General features: G+C 55.9%; 1 protein-coding gene across 1 annotated transcript; it reads left to right on the top strand.

The window, feature by feature from the left end:
• Positions 1-9,480: 9,480 nt before the first annotated feature.
• Positions 9,481-12,601, top strand: LOC132320935 (PHD finger protein 7-like). Its single transcript, XM_059834577.1, has 8 exons — positions 9,481-9,523; positions 9,860-9,951; positions 10,043-10,132; positions 10,403-10,527; positions 10,771-11,037; positions 11,256-11,369; positions 11,522-11,640; positions 11,811-12,601. The coding sequence occupies exons 1-8, from the start codon at positions 9,481-9,483 to the stop codon at positions 12,599-12,601; spliced, it is 1,641 nt and encodes a 546-aa protein (XP_059690560.1).
• Positions 12,602-20,395: the final 7,794 nt, after the last annotated feature.

The raw sequence follows: 20,395 nt of genomic DNA, 5'->3' as shown, positions 1-20,395 counted from the left end.
TGGTCCTCATCTCCAACTGGTAACCTCTAAACCAAACCACAAACACTTGGGCTCTGAACTTGTTTAGGCTACTAAAACTTCCAGCATACTGCCCCTCTCCTGCTCAGTCTGGCCACAGCTCAACACCGAAATTGCAAACGTCCAGCGATTGCTCCTACACTAAAGGTGCCAGCCCTGAAAGCTGTTTCTGGTCCTAATCTCCCACTGGTAACCTCTAAAACGAACCACAAACACTTGGGCTCTGAACTTGTTTAGCCACTCAAACGTCCAGACGTATCATCGCTTCCTATCGTTAATTCACGCCAGAGCTCAAAACGGAAATTTTGAACGTCCAGCAATTGCTCCTACACTAAAGGTGCCACCCCTGAAATCTGTTGCTGGTCCTCATCTCCCACTGGTAACCTCTAACACGAACCACAAACACTTGGGCTCTCAACTTGTTTAGACATTCAAACGTCCAGATGTATCATCGCTTCCTTTCGCTAATTCTCCTCAGAGCTCAACACTGAAATTGCGAAAGTCCAGCGATTGCTCCAACACTAAAGGTGCCAGCCCTGAAAGCTCTTGCTGGTCCTCATCTCCAACTGGTAACCTCTACAATGAAGCACAAACACTTTGGCTCTCAACTTGTTTAGGCTACTAAAACTTCCAGCATACTCTCCCTCTCCTGCTCAGTCTGGCCACAGCTCAACACCGAAACGGCGAACGTCCAGTTATTGCTCCTACACTAAAGGTGCCAGCACTGAAAGCTCTTGCTGGTCCTCATCTCCCACTGGTAGACTCTAAAACGAACCACAAACACTTGGGCTCTGAACTTGTTTAGACACTCAAAGGTCCAGACGTGTCATCGCTTCCTCTCGCTAATTCACGTCAGAGCTCAACACCAAAATGGCGTACATCCAGCGATTGCTCCTACACCAAAGGTGCCAGCCCTGAAAGCTGTTGCTGGTCCTCATCTCAAACTGGTAACCTCTAAAACGAACCACAAACACTTGGGTCTGAACTTGGTTAGACTCTCAAAGGGCCAGACTTATCATCGCTTCTACTTGCTAATTTACGTCATGACTCAACACCGAAATGGCGAACGTCCAGCGATTGCTCCTACACTAAAGGTGCCAGCCCTGATAGCTGTTATTGGTCCTCATCTCCCATTGGTAACCTCTAAAGCGAACCACAAACACTTGGGCTCTCAACTTGTTTAGACACTCGAAGGTCCAGACGTATCATCGCTTCCTCTCGCTAATTCACGTCAGAGCTCAACACCGAAATGACGAACGTCCAGCGATTGCTCCTACACTAAAGGTGCCAGCCCTGAAAGCTCTTGCTGGTCCTCATCTCCCACTGGTAACCTCTCAAACGAACCACAAACACTGGGGATCTCAACTTGTTTAGACACTCAAAGGTCCAGATGTGTCATCGCTTCCTCTCGCTAATTTACGTCAGAGCTCAACACCGAAATGGCGAACATCCAGCGATTGCTCCTACGCTAAAGGTGCCCGCCCTCAAAGCTGTTCCTGCTCCTCATCTCCCACAGGTAACCTCTAAAACGAACCACAAACACTTGGGCTCTCAACTTGTTTAGACACTCAAAGGTGCAGACGTGTCATCGCTTCCTCTTGGTAATTCACGGCAGAGCTCAACAACGAAATGGCGAGCGTCCAGCGATTCCTCCTACACTAAAGGTGCCAGCGCTGAAAGCTGTTGCTGGTCCTCATCTCCCACTGGTAACCTCTAAAACGAACCACAAACACTTGGGCTCTCTACTTGTTTAGTTACTCCAAGGTGCAGAGGTATCATCGCTTCCTATCGCTACTTCATGTCAGAGTTCAACATGAAAATTGCGAACGTCTACCTATTGCTCCTACACTAAAGGTGCCAGCCCTGAAAGCTGTTGCTGGTCCTCATATCCCACTGGTAACCTCTAAAACGAAGCATAAAAATACACACTCTGCACTTGTTTAGTCTATTAAAACTGACAAAGTACACTCGCTCTCCTGCTCAGTCTGACGAGAGCTCAACACTGAAATTGCAAACGTCCAGCGATTGCTCCTACACTAAAGGTGCCAGCCCTGAAAGCTCTTGCTGGTCATCATCTCCCACTGGTAACCTCTAAAAGAAACCACAAACACTTGGGCTCTGAAGTTGTTTAGACACCCAAATATCCAGATGTATCATCACTTCATATCTCTAATTCATGTCAGAGCTCAACACCGAGATTCCAAACGTCCAACGATTGCTCGTACTCTAAAGATACCAGCCCTGAAAGCTGTTGCTGGTCCTCATCTCCCACTGGTAACCTCTAAAAGGAACCACAAACATTTGGGCTCTGACCTTTTTTCAACACTCAAAATTCCAGACGTATCATTACTTCCTCTCGCTAATTCATGTCAGAGCTCGACACTGAAATTGCAAACATCCAGCAATTGCTGCTACTCTAAAGGTGCCAGGCCTAAAAGATGTTGCTGGTCCTCATCTCCCACTGGTAACCTCTAAAACGAAGCACATACCCTTGGGCTCTCCAATTGTTTAGACACTCAAACGTCCAGACGTATCATCGCTTCCTCTTGCTAATTCTCGTCAGAGATCAACACCGAAATTGCAAACGTCCAGTGATTGCTCCTACACTAAAGGTGCCAGCCCTGAAAGCTGTGGCTGGTCCTCATCTCCAACTGGTAACCTCTAAAACGAACCAAAACACTTGGGCTCTGAAGTTGTTTAGACACTCAAAGGTCCAGACGTATCATCGCTTCCTCTCGCTAATTCACGTCAGAGCTCGACACTGAAATTGCAAACGTCCAGTGATTGCTCCTACTCTAAAGGTGCCAGCCCTGAAAGCTGTTGCTGGTCCTCATCTTCCACTGGTAACCTCTAAAACGAACCACAAACACTTGGGCTCTGAACTTGTTTAGACACTCAAAGGCCGAGACGTATCATCGCTTCCTCTCGCTAATTCACGTCAGAGCTCAACACCAAAATTGCGTACATCCAGCAATTGCTCCTACTCTAAAGGAGCCAGCCCTGAAAGCTCTTGCTAGTCCTCATCTGCCACTGGTAACCTCTAAAGCGAACCACAAACACTTGGTGGCCATGCTGTGGTGGGAGGGGGCAGTCAGGAACCTGTGGGTGCTGGGAGGGAATGGCAAGGCCCCAGGAACTGTGGGGCCATCCACACACAAAGACACCTACACGGGGCCGCTGGGCCCAAATTATGGGGCTGGGGTCAGCCAGGCATGGGGCTAAGGCCCACCCCATCGCGGCCACCATGTCATGGCCATCAGCTCCCCATGGGCACCAGCGTCTGTCCCAGCACCACCATCCCTGACCCAGGGGGACGTAGGAGGTGACGGGGCCACAGGGTGATGTCGTTTGGCAATGGACCTTGAGGGTGTGGAGAGGAAAACTGGCAGCCCTCGCACCCCGGGAGGGGTCATTTTCAATTCAGATCACCAAAATGTTTCATGATGTGCCAAGCCAGACTAGTCAAAGGGACTCAACAAGACGGTGAACGGAAATGCACGTTTAGAGGACATGGCATTAGATGATGCAAATTTTGTGTCCTAGGGGCCAAGACATACCCTCCTTTGTGTGCTGGGGGCCAGGACATACCTTATAAGGCCATGCCGCCCCACCCCTCCTTTGTGTGCTGGGGGACAGGACACGTATATAAGGCCATAGTCGCCCACCCCTGGCTGATTGCAGACGCTGTCTCCGCTCGTGCATGGTCACGGGAGGCAGCAGCTGCTGAGAGGGAGTGACTCGCGACGTTGGTGGCTGTTGGTGGCAGCGTTTGGTTGCCATCCCTGCAGCCATGAGACAGGGCGGTGCAAGACGGGGGCCCATGGCACGCAGCCGCCCCTCACCCTGCCAGGGCCCGGCGCAGAAGGACGAGCACAAGCGGCAGCTGGAGAGGCTGCGGGCTGAGCTGGAGGCTGAGCGACTCCGCTCCCAAGAGCTGCGCCGCCGCTTCGCTGATGAAACTCGCGAGCTGAAGGAGGCGGCAGAGCGGGACCGGCAGCTCCAGGCCCAACGGCTGCGCTCCCAATGGGAGCAGCGGCAGGCACGGGAGCTCCAGCGGCTGCGGGAGCTGAACCAGCGGCAGCGGGCAGCGGAGATCCGCCAGCTGCTGCGCTCGAAGGAGGCTGAGCTGCGTGAGGTGCAGGGGGTGCTGCAGCAGGAGCGTGACGACACCATCCGTCAGGCACGGGACCTGCAGCAGCAGCTGGCCAAGGAGCTGGTGAAAAGAGCCTGGAGCAAGAGCGAGGCCCACAGGAAGCTCCAGGATGTCCTCGGCAAGCTGCGCTGGGAGACCACCGGCGAGCAGGCTGCTCGCATCCTGGGCCTTGAAAAAGAACTGCTGCTGCAGAGGAGACTCTTCCTGAAGAGCGGTTCGAGAGCGAGCAGCCTGCTCCCTGCAATGGGGCCAGGGCCAAGGCTACAACCTGGCAGCACCTGCAGACCCTCCTGGGCACTGGGGCCGCTGGGCCCTGCTCTTTGGAGAGCCTCATGGCGCCTTCCTCCTGCAACGGAGAAAGGCAGCCGAAAACCCACCAGAGCTTAAAAGACGCTTGCCTCCAGGAGGAAGGGAATAACATGGACGTTTCTCTCGAGGCCGTGGGGCAAGACTTGCTGCCGAAGAGCTTGGAGTCCCTGCCACAAGGAAGTACCGGCAGCGGGTGGTCTTTGGCAGAGGTGGGTGTTCAGACTGAAGGGCAGCAGGAGGACTGGCTGCTGGGTAGCAGTCACAGCAAGCTGCTGGAGCACCCACCCACCTCCAGCGTGCCCTGAAGGACCTCGAGAGGCGATGCAGTGTCCTTCGAGAGGAGAACTGTCTTCTGAGGAAGGCAAGCTCTCCTGAAGTGCAGGAGGAGAGGGAGAGGCTCAAGCAGCAGGCTGCTAAGCTGCGCCTCATTAGCAAGCGGCTGCAAGAAAAAGCCCAGCAACTGCAGGCCATCGATGGCCTGATCAATGCTCAAGTGCCACTGCCCACCCAAGGGCTTCCAGCTGGGGATGAGATGCCTGCATTGCCTTAGCTGAATCCCTGCCCGGCACAGGGTCCAACCAACACCTCCTTGTCACTGCCTGCGTGTCCTTTTTGTAATGGGTCAAGAATATCAGTGTCCAGAGGGGAACATTTACACCTCTCGTGGACATCCACGCTCCGCTAGGACAAACCATGCTTTTGGAATCAGTCTCTCTCCACTGTGCCTCTGAGAGCCTGCCCGGACCTGTCAAACAGCACAAATCATCTCCCTCCTCTTAGGTCGACTGAGGAGATGTTGCACAGCAGAAGCCGGCACCTCTTCACACGCCCTGACAGGCACGTGTGAGCCCTCAGCCCTGCACTCCATCCAAGCTCTGCTCTTGCAACAACACACACAGGCAAAGATGCCAGAGCAGAGCACCAGTCCGCTACAAAAGGCACCTCTCTGCTGCCCCGTCCCTGCTTGGGAGGGGCTCACCAAAGGCATGGGGCTACAAGGAGAAAAAACCTCACACAGCGGAAAACCCAACCCCAGAGCCATGTGGCAGGAGTCCTGGGAGGAAGACGAGCTGGCACTCCGTTCCCTTAACAAATAAAAGAACAGGAGGGAAACCCAAGAGTACAAAAGAACAGCAAAAAAGCAGAATACACGGAAACTACAAAGAAAAGCAAACTAAGGAGGCAGCTGCAGCTGTTCTGGGGCTAGCAGGGGAGGAACCTCCTCCAGAGGAGAAAGACTGCCAGGAAAAACTGCCTGGTGGGTTGGCTCTGTGGCTGGTCCCGTGGGTATCAGCTGTCTCCAGAGGAAGCCAAAAGACTCTCTGAGGTGCAGGGAGGAGTCCAGGGAGCTACTGGGCATGGGCCGACCTTCACCATACAGAAAATTTCTCAAGCAGCCACTTTGGAGGAGTCTGGGGCTTCTACCCGTGATTTCAGCTCTCTCCAGATGAAAAGAGATACTCCCGGAGATGCCTGGGAGGAGCCCTGGAGAGCACCAGACATGGAACTGTCTCAAACGTGTACAAAATTCCTCGGGTAGCTACCTTGGGGAATCTGGGGCTGCTACGTGGGACTTCAGCTGTCTCCAGGGGAGGCCAAAATATTCTGGAGCACTTTGGGGGGAGTCCCAGGGAGCTTCTGGGCATGGACCTGCCTCCATGGACACAACTCCTCAAGTAGCGACCCTGGAGAAGTCTGGGGCAGCTTCCTGGCCCTTCAGCTCTGTCCACAAGAGGCCAAAAGGATCAGGGACATTACTGGGAAAGGTTCTGAGGAGATGACAGGCATGCACCTGCCCCTAACATGGACAAAACCCACCATCTAGCTACGTGTGGAGAGTCTGGGGCTGCTCCCTGGGACTTCAGCAGGGCCCCTGTCTGGATGGTAGTAATGCACCTAGAATACACTTTTCAGCTCAGGATGGGGCTAAATCCTCGAATGCCCTTTCTCCACCTACCCAACATTGCCCTGCAAGTTGTGTAAATAGGCTGGTAGAACCTTCACAGCAACCTGAAGCATGACAATTATTTCCTCTAAAAGGGTTAGCATGGGTGGATTTGGTTGTTTAGGTAAACCAGTAAGGTTCGGACCCAGAGAAGAAGAATCAGAGCAATCAGGATCCTATAGGCCCACAGTGGATGCCAAAATTTTACGTTTATCTTTATTTATAGTTATCTTTAGCACTGGTACCTGCATCTGCAATGGTGTCTTCACCGGAGAGTTGCAGACGCCATGACAGTAGCACACAGAGCATTCCAGATGCAGGTGCCTTTGCAGATGGCGCTGCAGGTTCAAATCCCATTGCAGGCCCCACTGCAGCTACACCTACCCAGCTGATCACCCTGCAGACGCCACTGGCAAAGCACATAGCACTGCGGGTGCAGGTACCGCTGCAGCTGAAGAAACCACTGCAGGTGCCATGGCAGATGCAGAGGCCATGGCAGCTATCGATAGCATTACGCATACCGAAGCAGACAGCAATACCAGTGCAGATGCCACTACCACTGCTACCACAGATCACGATACCAGTACAGAGGCAGCAACACCGTTACAGACAGTCACACCAACACCGAGACCGTTAGCGACACAGATACCACTAGAGATACCCTTGCTGACACTGTTTCAGCTAGAGGGAGAATTACACATACACACACACAAACCAAACACACGTGCACGTACACGAAGCATTGCAAGACACACAGACCATTGGCGATGCAGATACAGTTTCAGGTACAGTGACAGGTACAGCTACAGATACCAGTAGAGGCACAGGTACTGGCACCCGCAGAAATACAGGTACCGGTACCATCACACAGACCAATGCAAATACAGACACAGATTCACATGGAATTGTTGATAGAATTGCAGATGCAGGCACAAAATAGATATCATTCCGGACACAGGTACAATTGCACATACAATTAAGGAGAGAAGAACAGTCACAGATCCAGCGCACATGCAATTGCCCACACAACAGCGGATACAGCAAGTGACACCATCACCGACTGAGGTAACTTGACAGACAGAGGAACCACCACACATAAAGGCGCTGATACAAACACAGCAACCGTTACACACAGATGGGCTGTTCCAGGCAGAGGTACAGCTAAATATAGAGATAACTACACAGACAGTCACAGGCAGGGACTGGAGCTATACCCAGGAGCAGCAAAACATCCCAAATCTGCCTAGGAGGAGTCCCAGAGAGCTACGGGGCAGGGACCTGCCTCCGACATACACAAAACTCCTCCGGTTGCATCCTTGGAGGAGTCTGGGGCTGCTCCCTGCGCAATTTAGCTTTCTCCAGAGGAGACCAACACACTACAAGCATGGACCTGCTTCCAACATGCAGAAAACTCTTCAGGCAACTACTTAGGAGGAGTCTGGGGTGCCACGCGTGACTTCAGCTGTCTCCCGAGGAAGCCAAAACACTCTTGGAGATGTCAGGGAGGAGCCCCGGGGAGATATCAGGCAGGGACCTGCCTCAAACATTGAAAAAACTTTTCATGTAGCTGCCTAGGAGAGGTCTGGAGCTTCTACCAGAGGTGTGGGCTATAGCCAGCAAAGGCCAAAACAGTCCAAATCTGCCTCGTTAGAGTCCCAGAAAGCTACAGGGCATGGACCTGCCTCAAACATTGACCATATTCCTCAGTTGCCTTCCTTGGAGGAGTCTGGGTGTGCTACCTGCCAAATTCAGCTGTCTCCAGGGGAGGTCAAAACATTCCGGAGCTGCCTGGGAGAAGTGCCAGGGCTGCAACAGGGCATGGACCTTCCCCCAACATAATCAATGCTCAGTTCTCTCTTGGGAGAGAATCTGAAGGGTAAAAGTGCAAAAACTCATGGGTTGAGGTAAAGACACTTTCATAAGAGGAAAATAAACCAAACCACAACCGAAAACAAAACAAAGAAAAACAAGTGATGCAAACCAAACGCAATTCCTCGCCACCAGCCGAGCGATGCCTAGCATGCCAATGGCAGCTCCGGAACCTGCCCATCCCCCACAATTTTATTGTGAGCCCATCGTCATAAGGTCTGGGATATCCATTTGGTCATATGAGGTCGGCTGTCCCGGCTGTATCCCCTCCCTGCTTCTTGTGCACCCCCAGCCTACTCGCTGGTGGGGCTGTGTGAGAAGCAGAAGAGGCCTTGACACTGTGCACGCCCTGTTCAGCCATAGCGAAAGCATCAGTGGGTTTCCAACACTGTTTTGGTCACAAATCCAAAACATAGCACCATACAAGCTATTACGAAGAAAGTTAACTCTGTCCCATCCAAAACCAGTACACATGCTCAGCGCTGCCACCAACTCCACACTCAGTGAGGTCCCCCTCTCTGTGCTTGCTGCCACCCCTGTCACACGCTTGCAGTGTCCCCAGACCCCAAACTTTTCAAGGTCTCCAGCCCCTTGCTCGGTACATCCTAGTCCCCACTCTTAGTGCAGTCCACATCCCCATGCAGTTGACCCTATCCAGCCGGGATGGGCCTGCCTCCAAGGCTGGAGACTCCGCAGCCTCTCTGGGCAACCTGTGCCAGCACTGCAGCCCCATACGGGTGCAAGAGCAGCCGCCCCCCCAACTCGGGTGCCAAGGGCTCAGCCCTGGCCTCGGCACTTTACACCCACCCCCGTGAGGCAGTGTCCGTGTCACAGGGTGGGGCGGGTAGCTGAGGGCGCCCTTGCCCATATTGAGGGGATACGCAGACGTGTGGTGGTGATGTCACAGCGGCTACTGTGACACATTGCCAAGGCCTGGATAAAGGGCTGCTGGGCTCCGGCCGTGTGTCAGTGCGACCTGGTGAGGTGAGGAGAGGGCAGGCGAGGAAGGGGCTTGCCCAGGGCTGCCGAGGGAGGAGGGCAGCCTCACACCTTGGGGCTCCAGGGCCTGTGCTGCAAGCTCACCGTGTCCTGCTGCTCCCTCAGGGTTGGCAGAGGAGCGTCTGGAGGAGAAACCCCGGCACTGCTGGGGCAGAGGCTCTCCAAGCCCTCGCCATTGATGTGCACCATGTTTGCCATGAAGCAGCAGGACCCCGACTCGAGGGAGCAAGGTGAGAGCAAAGTATCTCTCCCCACAGCTCCCCATGGCTGGCAGAGGGGTTGTCGGGGCAGTCTGTGTGTGGCCAAGACCGGTGGCAGGGGAAGGCAGGAGCTCCCCAAGCACCCCAGGGCAGGGTCCCTCCTCAGCAAGCGGGGCCCAGGCTGGGCTGTGGGCACCTGCTGGGGCACCCGTGCCTGCTATGCCCCCTTCTTCTCCAAAGGCCTCAGCCCTGCCCTTCAGCCAGCTAGGCAGGGTCAGATCAGGGCCTTGGGGGTGATCCCGCAGGGACACTTCCCCAGCCCCACAGAGGTGCTCATTCCCAGCGGCATTTGCTCTCTCCCCTCAGCATGCATGCTGTGTCGCCGGGCAGAGGCTGACCCAGATATCTGTGGGTGCAAAACAACAAAGAAAGGGCTCTGTGCCCACACCTATTGCCTGGTGAGTTCCCCCGGAACTCCCTCCAGCTTTCTGCCAGGGATAGTCCCTTTCTTGCTGATCTAATGCGCTCCTGGCCTTCTCTGCTCTGCAGTTTCTTGCCAGCGGGCTTTTTCTGCAAGAGCGCAGGAACGGGTTTCTTGTTGAGGACACCAGACGCGCAATCCAGGAGGCAGCCCAGAAGGTGAGGACCTGGCAAGAGCAGGGAGGTTTGCACCAGGAGAGCTTTGCGGGAGCTCCTCCTGGCCCCCAAGAAAGAAATCCCAGCCCTTCCATCAGCTCTGGGACAAATGCCTGCTCCCAGCAGCTCCACCGAGGCTCCGGCACAAGCAAAAGCCTCATGCACCATGCGGATCTGTGGGGTGTGAGCCAGCAGTGCCCACAGCCCAGTGGCGTGGGGCCAGCCACGCATGCCCGGAGCCTACTGCTGATGGGTCCGCTGTGCTCTTTCCAGCGCTGCTTCGTTTGCGGCGAGATGGGCGCCACCATCACCTGCCGGGAGAAGGGGTGTGACTGCAGCTTCCATCTCCCCTGCGCCTCAGAGGGCGAGTGTGTCACCCAGTTCTTCGGGCTGTACAGGTAAGGGCTGCCGGCCCTTGCGCAGGAGCCTCCTTGTCTCCAAGCCCCCTTCTGCCAGCAGTGGGCACCCAAGCGAGGAACCTACAGGGACACTTCCCAGCAGCCTGCCACAGCCACAGCCACGGCCAGAGCCCGGACAGGGTCTGGGGCTCCTTCACAGCTCCTCTGCCCTCCTCACCATTGCCAGGGAGGGACTCAGCACGTCTCATCTCACCTTGCCCATCCCTTCCATCTTCCCCCCAGGTCCTTCTGCTGGAAGCACCGCCCAAAGCAGGCAGTGCAGGCCACTCCAGAGCAGAGCAGCACCTGCATCATCTGCTTGGACCCTGTGGAGGACAAAAAGTCCTACCGCACCATGGTGTGCCCAGCATGCCAACACGCCTGGTTCCACCGGAGCTGCATCCAGAAGCAGGCTATCCATGCTGGCGTCTGCTTCCGCTGCTTGCATTGCCAAGACAAAGATCTTTTTGTGATGGAAATGCTCACCATGGGGATTCGAGTCTCCAAGAGGTTGGTTTTTCTCTTCCCAAGTCACAAGACGTCAGGCGCAAGCGTGGTGCCAGGCCAGGGACTGCCCCGGCAGGCCTGGCCTTCTGCTGTCCCCTGACTCTTGTCTGCAGCTTCATGGAGGAGTTGGAAACCGGGCGGGGCGGGAGAGCAGGGACGGCCTGGGTCTGCCTGATGCTGGGGCAGCAGGGGCTCAACACTTTCCCTTCCTTCTCCGGCAGACAACCATCATGGGAGAGCGACCAAGCCTTTGGACTGGTATATCAGAGGCACATCCTCTGCAGCGCCCGCAAGTGCCTTTGCCCGAGAGGCAGGGAGCAGGCAGAGGAAGAGGGGTAGGTTGCCAAAGCAGCAGTCTAGGGCACTACACGGGAGCTCTGCCTCCGCACAGGCTCGGGGAGGAAGCACTTAGAACAAAGGCTCTGCCAGGCAATCCCCTGCTGGTGTCACTTTGTCCTCGCAACCAGCAACCCGTTTGCTTCCACAGGTCCTGGCAACTGCTCCTGTGCAGCTCTTGTGCTGCCGAAGGCATCCACCGGTGCTGCTCCTACTTGTGGAATGGCACAACCACCTGGGAGTGTGATTGCTGTGCTGGCCTGGGCACTGGTAAGAGGCAAAGCACCCGGGTGCCCCTGCGCTGGGGCCAGGGGCCAGGCTAGGCCTGGTAGGGGGGGCTTAGGGTGGGCTTGGCTCCAGGAGGGCTGTGGGCACCACGATGGCCTCTCCTGCCCGGAGCTGGGTGGCTGTGCTGCTGACCTTCCTGCCTCCCCTCACAGCCTCCAGTGACAATTCAGAGCTTGCCAGCTGCAGCACCGCCAGCCAGGCGGCAGCAGGGCTTTCCCACAGCTCCCTGGTGTATGAGAGCAGCAGGCCCAGCACCATCACCCAGGCACCCCTGGGGCCATCCCACAGGTCCCCAGTGCCTGAAAGCAGCAGCCGCTCCAGCCACCCTGGGCCAGACCGGATCCGACACCGCTCGCGGTTACAACGTCGAGCGCAAAAGCCGTACAGCCGGCCTGGAAAACACCGTGGGACCAGCTGTGTGCCAGCCCCAAGTGCTGAGCCCAGAAGCCCCAGCACTGCCGAGCAGGTGACAGAGGGGCTCCTCCTTGGCACCCTGGCACTCGAGAGGAGCCGCTCCACCTCCGCCAGGCAGGCGGCATCAGGGCTGTCCTGTGGCGCTCTGGCGCTCAAGACCAGCAGCCGCTCCAGCAACCCTGGGCCAGACCGGATCCGACACCGCTCACGGTTACACCGTCAAGCGCAAAAGCCGTACAGCCGGCCTGGAAAACACCGTGGGACCAGCTGTGTGCCAGCCCCAAGTGCTGAGCCCAGAAGCCCCAGCACTGCCGAGCAGGTGACAGAGGGGCTCCTCCTTGGCACCCTGGCACTCGAGAGGAGCCGCTCCACCTCCGCCAGGCAGGTGGCATCAGGGCTGTCCTGTGGCGCTCTGGCGCTAGAGACCAGCAGCCGCTCCAGCCACCTTGGGCCAGACCGGATCCGACACCACTCACGGTTAAAGCGTCGGGCGCAAAAACCATACAGCCGGCCTGGAAGACGCTGCTGACTGGTCACGCACCAGCTCCAAGTGCTGGCCCCCATCCCCCAGCACAATAAAGTTGGCTGCTCATCTCATCTGACCTGGAAGATCCCACGCTCATTTGTCAGTCATCCTCCTCTGCCTTTCTTGAGGGGCAGCGTTAGGGGACGGGACTGGGGGGTTGTCTTCTCCCCTGGGGTTGGCAGCACCTTCCCCAGACCTGCCTCCCTACGGCTGGCCTTGGCCAGCTGCCCACCACCTTGGCCACGTGCTTCAGGCCTTGCTGGCCCCAGGAAGCTGCTGCTCAGTGCCGCTCCGCAGCAGCGCTTTTTCCCTGGTGCGATGTTCACACACACCCCCTGAGCCCCGTCTGCACCCGCAGTCTCTGCCCCTTCCCCATTACCCTGAGACAGCTCTTCCCCTCCTCCGGGCGCAGCTCCGCCATTCCCCCAGGCACTCCCTGCCCCGGGGAGGGCAGCCTTGCCCAGGATGCCCTGACTGGGCCCCAGTGCCCTGGCAAGTCCCAGGGAGCCGTGGTAGCGCAGCTGGGCTGGTGGTGAGGCTGCTGTCGGACATGGGCCACCCCGGGCTCCCTGCTGCAGCCGCCATTCCCTGTCTTGGACAAGTTGGGGGGGCCCAGCCCGGGGGCTGCCCCTGCTGCCATGGCGTGGCCTCAGCCCACCAGGCTCAGGCAGCTGCGCCCCGCTGGGGCTGGGCAGTGCTGCCAGTTTTGGAGGGAGCTGCCTGATCTGCAGAAAGGTGCCCGGTTTGGGGCTGTTTCTGCATTTGGCAGCTCTTTCTGGACTTGGGGGACCCTTCACAGGTTTAAGGTGTGCTCCTGGGCTCGGGGGTGTTTGTGGGTTTGGAGGTTGCAAACAGCTTTTGGGGTGTGTGTCTGGGTCTGGTGGGTGCTGCCAATTTGAGGGGAAACCTCAGGGTTTGGGGGTGTTGCCGTGTCAGGTGCGTGCTGGAGGTTTCGGGGGTGCTGCCGGGTGTGGGGTGCACCTGGCTTTAGGGTTTCTTCCTGGATTTGGGCAATGCTACCAGGTCTAAGGGTTATTTCAGGTTTGGGGGTGCCAGTGGGTGGAAAGCTGTTGAAAGCAGCACCTGCTCTGGTGGAAACAAGCCCTGTCCCTGCAGCAGTGCCAGCAGTGCATCTCAAAAGGTGCTGGGCACCGTCGTGGTCACACTGCGCCGTACGGCTGCTTCTGTGAGCAGCTCGGGCACCCGGCTGGCCACCTGTGAGAGGAGCTGGGGTGCCACCCTCAGATGTTTCTAACTTGCCCCATGTGAGGTGAAATCGTGTCTCAGTACTACATGATCGTACACACCGTGCTGTCTGCTCTGCCTCGGTAGTAAATGATGTGTTTCTGTTTGGAGTTCAATTGCCTTATTCCTTCTTCTGAACCTCTGATGTCGGTCACTCAGGGCCATTGATGGAGGCTGATTTTTGCATTGTGCTGCTGTTTTGCTCGGCCGTGCTGCAGGAGGGGATCCAGGCAGCACTGCTCCACTGCTAGCTGCTGGGGTAGCCGCAGAGGAAAGAGGATTTAAAAAATCCCTTCCCAAGTCCAGCTGAAAGTCAAGAGGTTTTCTGCCAGTGGAGCTGCTGTGGCACTCACATCACTTGGCAAGGTCTCTAAATTTTCTTGGGTTGACCTTAGTGTCTGCTCTGTATGAGATTGTTGGCAAACATTGCATTTGCACAGCCTGTGCTCCTGTTGAATCATCTTGTTGCTTTTTGTCACAAAGTGGTTTGTCAGACAACTGCCTTGTGAACAAAGCTTCCAGTGGTGGTTCGCTGTCTGGATATTCCAATACAGGAGAGGGATGTAAGTTGACATTTTTAAGCTGGATGGAAACAGCAACTTGACTTTATTAAATGTCTTGGCACATCTCCGATCAGCTCTGACAGCAGCCTCTGCCTTCTAGTGATACTGGGTAAGATCACGAACCGTTAGTCTCCTGCTAGGTTTTACCTGCAAACACTTCTGTATACTTCTTCCTGCACCTGCTTTTGTCCCTGTAAAACCACCAGCTGGTCTCTGGGTCTTTTGCTTTGTAGTCAATGATCTTCTTCTGCAGTTCAGTTCATCTGCATTTCTCTCTTATCTCTCACTCCCTCCCTCTTTTGGATAGCTGAATAGTCTAATAACCTGATAAAGAGAAGATCAACCAGGTGCCTCTTCCTGTACTAAAGAACACAGTGTAGGAGGGAAAGGCAGAGGTGTCTCATGAGGAGACTTGCAAAAACGCAAGGTGACGGGCAGTTTCAGCCGTGCTTGGCGGCAGTGGTTGCTGTAGCCCTGCAAAGGTGAGTTTCTGGCTTGGTTCTGCCCGTGCCTTTGGTTGGTGTGGGGTCTGTGGGGCTGCCTGGAGTGTGGCTTCATGCCCTGCCTGCTAGGCTGATTTGTCTGCTTTGGGAAGATTTTGAGCTGTTGGATAGGTGGGACTGAGAGCAGGGAAGGCATCTGGCTTTGGGCTCTTGTGTGATTTCGTTAGTGCAAGGACGCTGACTACTTTTTGGGTTATCCCTGTTGTTCAGTCCAGGTACATCAGCTTCCGAGAAAGGGAGAAGTCTAACGGCAGCATCCTCCCCAGCAGGTTTTGTTCTAGGCATCTGTCTGTCTGATGTCCACTGAAAATAGCTCTTGGCCCTCTCTGCTCTTGGCGAGCTAGGGTTGTGCTGGGGGCAGGCAAAGTGGGGCACGTTACTTTGCCATGAGCTCTCCTGTCAGCGTGCCTGGCGTTTTGGTTTTCAGTATTTCTAATTCCTTTGCCTGGTGATTAATGACTGGAAAGCATGGAAGTTTGCTGGAATGGTCTCCCTCTCCTTCTTCCCGTCCACCCTTCTCCCTGAACTCAGCTCTTTGGTAGAGAGCCCCGTAGCAGTCAAATAGGCCTTGAAAACAACATTTGCCATATGAGAGCAACTTTTAAGGTATGGTATCTGGTCTTTCGAGGCCTAAGTTCCTCCCAGGGGAGCCCGCTGCAGACATCTCTCTCTCTCTCGATCACGCTCTCAGCAGCAGGACGGAGCAGTGACTTTCCCCCCTTTGCCCCCCTGGGGCAGCTGTCCCAAGCGCCTGACAGGCAAACTGCCCAGCCTGTGTGCGGCAGCGGCGTGTCGAGCAGTGCCGGGCCGAGGGGCAGCCGAGGCGGGAGAGCGACCCTGCGCTCAGCAGGATCAGGGCGCTCTCTCCTCTGCCGCCATGAGCAGCGCTGGCAGGACGAGCCTCCCCTGCCCGGCCTCTGGCTCGGCTGCACCCGGCAGCCAGGAAGGCTGGGAAGAGGGAAATGGGTTTGAGCTGCCCTTACCACGGGTGTCCTCAACCAGTGCTACACCGGTGGGAACTGGTTTAGGCTGGGGAGCGGGGCCCCCCCGCTGCCCCCGGCCCGTCCCTCACACCTTTCTCCTCAGGCTGCTCAGCCTCTGCCCCCTCCAGCCCCACCCCAGGTGGCTGTGACTGACAGGCCACCTCGGCTCTGCTGATTGGCTCAGCCATGGCCAATGGCGTGGCTGTTGCCGGGCGGGCAGGGGCAGCCTGGGCCTCTCCTCACAGAGCCGCCCTGTGCCCCCTCACAGGCGAGCAGGGCCTGACCTGGGCAAGGTTGATGTCATTTGTTGCCAAGTAAAAAGGGAGCAGGAGAGCAGCAACAAAAGCAAAGGAAACCAGCTTCCCCCAGCCCCGCTCTTCCCAGGCTCAGCCTCACTCCTCCCTTCCTGACTCCTCGGCCCCTTGTCCCCCCCGAGCGACGCAGGGCGACGGGGAAGGGGGCTGCGGGCGGCCCACAGCGCCTCATCTCTGCTGCCCCTTCCTCCTCGCGCTCCTCCCCGGCCCCCTTGGGCCCCACGGGCCACAGCTCCGCCCAGAGAACCTGCTGCCTCCAGGGCTCCTCTGCGGGGGCTGCAGCTCCTGCCAGGAGCCTGCTCCGGCCTGGGCTCTCCATGGGCTGCAGCCTCCTGGTGGAGCTGGCGATGGCCGCCCGAGGGTGACAGCGTTGGTGGCTGGATCCCCTTCCAGGCGTCCGTTTCACAGAATCACAGGCTATGGGAAGGTGGCCGGGAGGTGACCTGGAGGGTGAAGTCACCTGGTGCAAGCCCCTGCTCAAGCAGGGCCACCTGCAGCCGGTTGTCCCTGACCATGTCCAGAGGGCTGTGGAACATCTCCAAGGACGGAGACTCCGCAAGCTCCCTGGGCAGCCTGGGCTGGTGCTCGTCACCCACACAGCACCCTTTGCACTTCCCCTTGCCAAACTGCGTGAGGTCCCTGTCAGCCCATCTCTCCAGCCTGCCCAGGCCCCTCGGGATGGCCACACGAGCCCCCGGCCTAAGCGCCGCTCCTCCCAGCCTGGTGTCATCTGCCAACTTGCAGAGGGTGCACTCTGCCCCATCAACCCCACATGAAGGAAGATGTTAAACAGGATCAGACCCAGTATGGGGCCCTGGGAGGCACCGCTACTCACTAGTCTCACACTAGTCAACATGGGTCCACAGAGGGAAAGTCCTGTTTATCTAATTTGAGCTCCTTCTATGATAAGGTTGTCTGCCTAGTGGATGAAGGGAATCACAGAATCACTAAGGTTGGAAAAGACCTGTAAGATCATCAAGTCCAACCATAAAAAAAAAACAAAACAAAACAAAAAACCAACCAACCAAACAAAAAAAAACAAAAAAAACCCACCACTACACACACACCCACAAAGAGAAAAACCAAAACCACCCACAAACCACAAAACACCCACAACCCACACCAAAACAACCCACCCACACCACACAGCACCATGCCCATCAAGCCACAGCCCACAATGCCACATCCACACGCTCCTTGAACACCTCCAGAGAGGGTGACTCTACCACCTCCCTGGGCAGCCTGTTCCAATGTTTCACTACTCTCTCAGTAAAGAACTTTTTCCTAATATCCAGCCTGAACCTCCCCTGGCGCAACTTGAGGCCATTTCCTCTTGTCCTGTCACTAGTCACTTGGGAGAAGAGGCCAACACCCACCTCTCTGCAAACCCCTTTCAGGAAATCATAGAGAGTGATAAGGTCTCCCCTCAGCCTCCTCTTCTCCAGACTGAACAACCCCAGTTCCCTCAGCCGCTCCTCATCAGACTTCTGCTCCAGACCCCTCAACAGCTTCGTCACCCTTCTCTGGACACGCTCCAGCACCTCAATGTCCTTCTTGGAGTGAGGGGCCCAAAACTGAACACAGGATTCGAGGTGCGGCCTCACCAGAGCCGAGTACAGGGGCACGATCACCTCCCTACTCCTGCTGGCCACACTTTTTCTGATACAGGCCAGTATGCCGTTGGCCTTCTTGGCCACCTGGGCACACTGCTGGCTCCTCTTCAGCCGGCTGTCAATCAACACCCCCAGGTCCTTTTCTGCGGGGGAGCTTTCCAGCCACTCATCCCCAAGCCTGTAGCGTTGCCTGGGGTTGTTGTGGCCAAAGTGTAGAACCCGGCACTTGGCCTTATTGAACCTCATACAATTGGCCACGGCCCATCGATCCAGCCTGTCCAGATCCCTCTGCAGAGCCTTCTGACCCTCGAGCAGATCAACACTCCCTCCCAACTTGGTGTCGTCTGCAAACTTGCTGAGGGTGCACTCTATCCCCTCATCCAGGTCATCGAGAAAGATATTAAACAAGACCGGCCCCAAAACTGAGCCCTGGGGGACTCCGCTTGTGACCGGCCGCCAGCTGGATTTCACCCCATTCACTACAACTCTCTGGGTTCGGCCATCCAGCCAGTTTTTAACCCAGCGAAGAGTGCACCTGTCTAAACCACGAGTCGCCAGCTTCTCCAGGAGAATACTGTGGGGAACAGTGTCAAAGGCTTTGCTGAAGTCCAGGTAGACAACATCAACAGCCTTCCCCTCATCCACTAGGCGGGTCACCTGGTCATAGAAGGAGATCAGGTTGGTCAAGCAGGACCTGCCTTTCATGAACCCGTGCTGGCTGGGCATGATCCCTTGGTTATCTTGCACGTGTCCCGTGAGCGCCCTCAAGATGAGCCTCTCCATAATCTTCCCCGGCACCGAGGTCAGGCTGACAGGCCTGTAGTTCCCCAGATCCTCCTTCCGGCCCTTCTTGTAGATGGGTGTCACATTGGCAATCTTCCAGTCGTCCGGGACCATTTCTTTACCAAGAGGGTGTTCAAACGCTGGAACAGGCTTCCCAGAGAGGTGGTCGATGCCCCAAGCCTGTCAGTGTTTAAGAGGCATTTGGACTGTGCCCCTAATAACGTGCTCTGACTTTTGGTCAGCCCTGAACTGGCCAGGCTGATGGACTAGATGATCGTGTAGGTCCCTTCCAAATGAACTATTCTGTTCTGTTCTGGTTTATCCTATGCTCTGCTATGCTCTGCTATGCTACTCAATGAGTCAGAAAAAGTCACAGTTCTGTGAGAAGGAACGGACCTACAGCTCTTCTGGGCAGTGCCCATTTGGGCCGCAGCACCTCAGCTGTGGCAGCAGGGAGGAGGACAGCCTTCTCCCAGGGAAACCTGAGCAGTCAGCGCTTCGCTGTTCTGTACTGCATGTGCAGGGTGGTCTTCACGCTTGTGCTGTGCTGCACAGATCCCTTGGCCACAGGACAACCTCAGCAGCTCTTTGCCACAGAGGAGCTGCAGGCAGGTCCACTCTGTACTGGCCATTATGCCTCCTGCCTGGCTTTGCCTGTACCTAAGAGTGCAGCAAGAAGTTCTCAGGAGAACGGTGTTTCTGTTTGACCATAGAAATGATAAATAGTGGTGTTTCCTTGTAAGAAAATCCTATGGTAGCTTGAATGACGAAACCAGGAGACTCTTCTATGGATGGGGTCTGCATGGTGTGCTGTGTGTGGGTCGGAAGCCCATTCAGTGCTACTCCACCTGGGGTTCCCACCATCTAGAGTGACATAACATTAGCTATATGATTCTCCCCTTATAGTGTTAGCGCTAATGAACAGCATTTTAAATGATATGTCACAGAGCCTGGGTGCCTTTCTTACTGGGATCATAACAGACCAGCACCTCCTGGGGAGAACCTCTCTCAGCACCCTTGGGTACACCCCCTCCGGTCCCATGGACTGGTAAGGGTGTAGTTTGCTCAAGCAACGCCTGGCTTGGTCCCCATCCACCGCTGGTTTTTCCTGTCCTGAGTCCTGCCTCAAAGCACAAAGGTCTGGGAGACCTCCCTGGTGGTAACTGAGGCACAGAGGTCACAGACTGTCTCAGACCTACCTACACCTACTCTTAATAAATTCAGCAGTGCCCCCCACAGTGCCTCTGTTTCTTCTTTAGCTGTTCCTGAAGTACCAAAAGCTCATCTTTGTGCCTTTGAATTCCCTTTCAAGTTTCAATTGAGTTTTGATATGAACCGTTGCTGTGCTTGGAGGATGTCATCCTTGAAGACAACATGTATCGAGGCACACTGTGAAAATGATTGGCGTGTTCCTTGACTGTATCATCAAGGGAGTGAGTAAAGACCCCAGTGTGATGTGCTTTGTGTTCACGCAATGCCTGCAGCTAGTGGGCAGAGAAGGGACAGGCCTTGCCTCTCTGATGGCATCTGATGGCCGATGTCTCTGATGGCATCAGTGTATGGCACACAGGCACCAAATCACACTCTCTGCGATGCCGTCTGGGATGTCTGTCACACACTCCCCCTGAATGGGAGTTGCTTTCCTGTAGGTCCTGTGCTGTCCCTGCCAGCCCTGGCATCTCATGTAGCTCTGTGGGCCTGGATTTGAACGTGAAATTGAGTAGATACCCTGAATTCTGTTAGGCGATGTGGGGATGAACATGAGGCAGCTGCCAACATCTCCACGTCAGTGG

The sequence above is a fragment of the Gavia stellata genome, unplaced genomic scaffold (genome assembly GCF_030936135.1).
Source record: "Gavia stellata isolate bGavSte3 unplaced genomic scaffold, bGavSte3.hap2 HAP2_SCAFFOLD_104, whole genome shotgun sequence".
Taxonomy (NCBI): Eukaryota; Metazoa; Chordata; class Aves; order Gaviiformes; family Gaviidae; genus Gavia; species Gavia stellata.
This window is presented reverse-complemented; position numbering and strand designations above follow the sequence as displayed.

What these genes read in the sequence shown, in the direction of transcription:
- LOC132320935 (XM_059834577.1), top strand. Translation starts at nt 9,481, where the DNA reads ATGTTTGCCATGAAGCAGCAGGACCCCGACTCGAGGGAGCAAG. An exon ending in CCCCGACTCGAGGGAGCAAG is followed by an intron (nt 9,524 to 9,859) that starts GTGAGAGCAAAG and finishes CTCTCCCCTCAG; the next exon opens with CATGCATGCTGTGTCGCCGG. An exon ending in GAGCAGGCAGAGGAAGAGGG is followed by an intron (nt 11,370 to 11,521) that starts GTAGGTTGCCAA and finishes TTGCTTCCACAG; the next exon opens with GTCCTGGCAACTGCTCCTGT.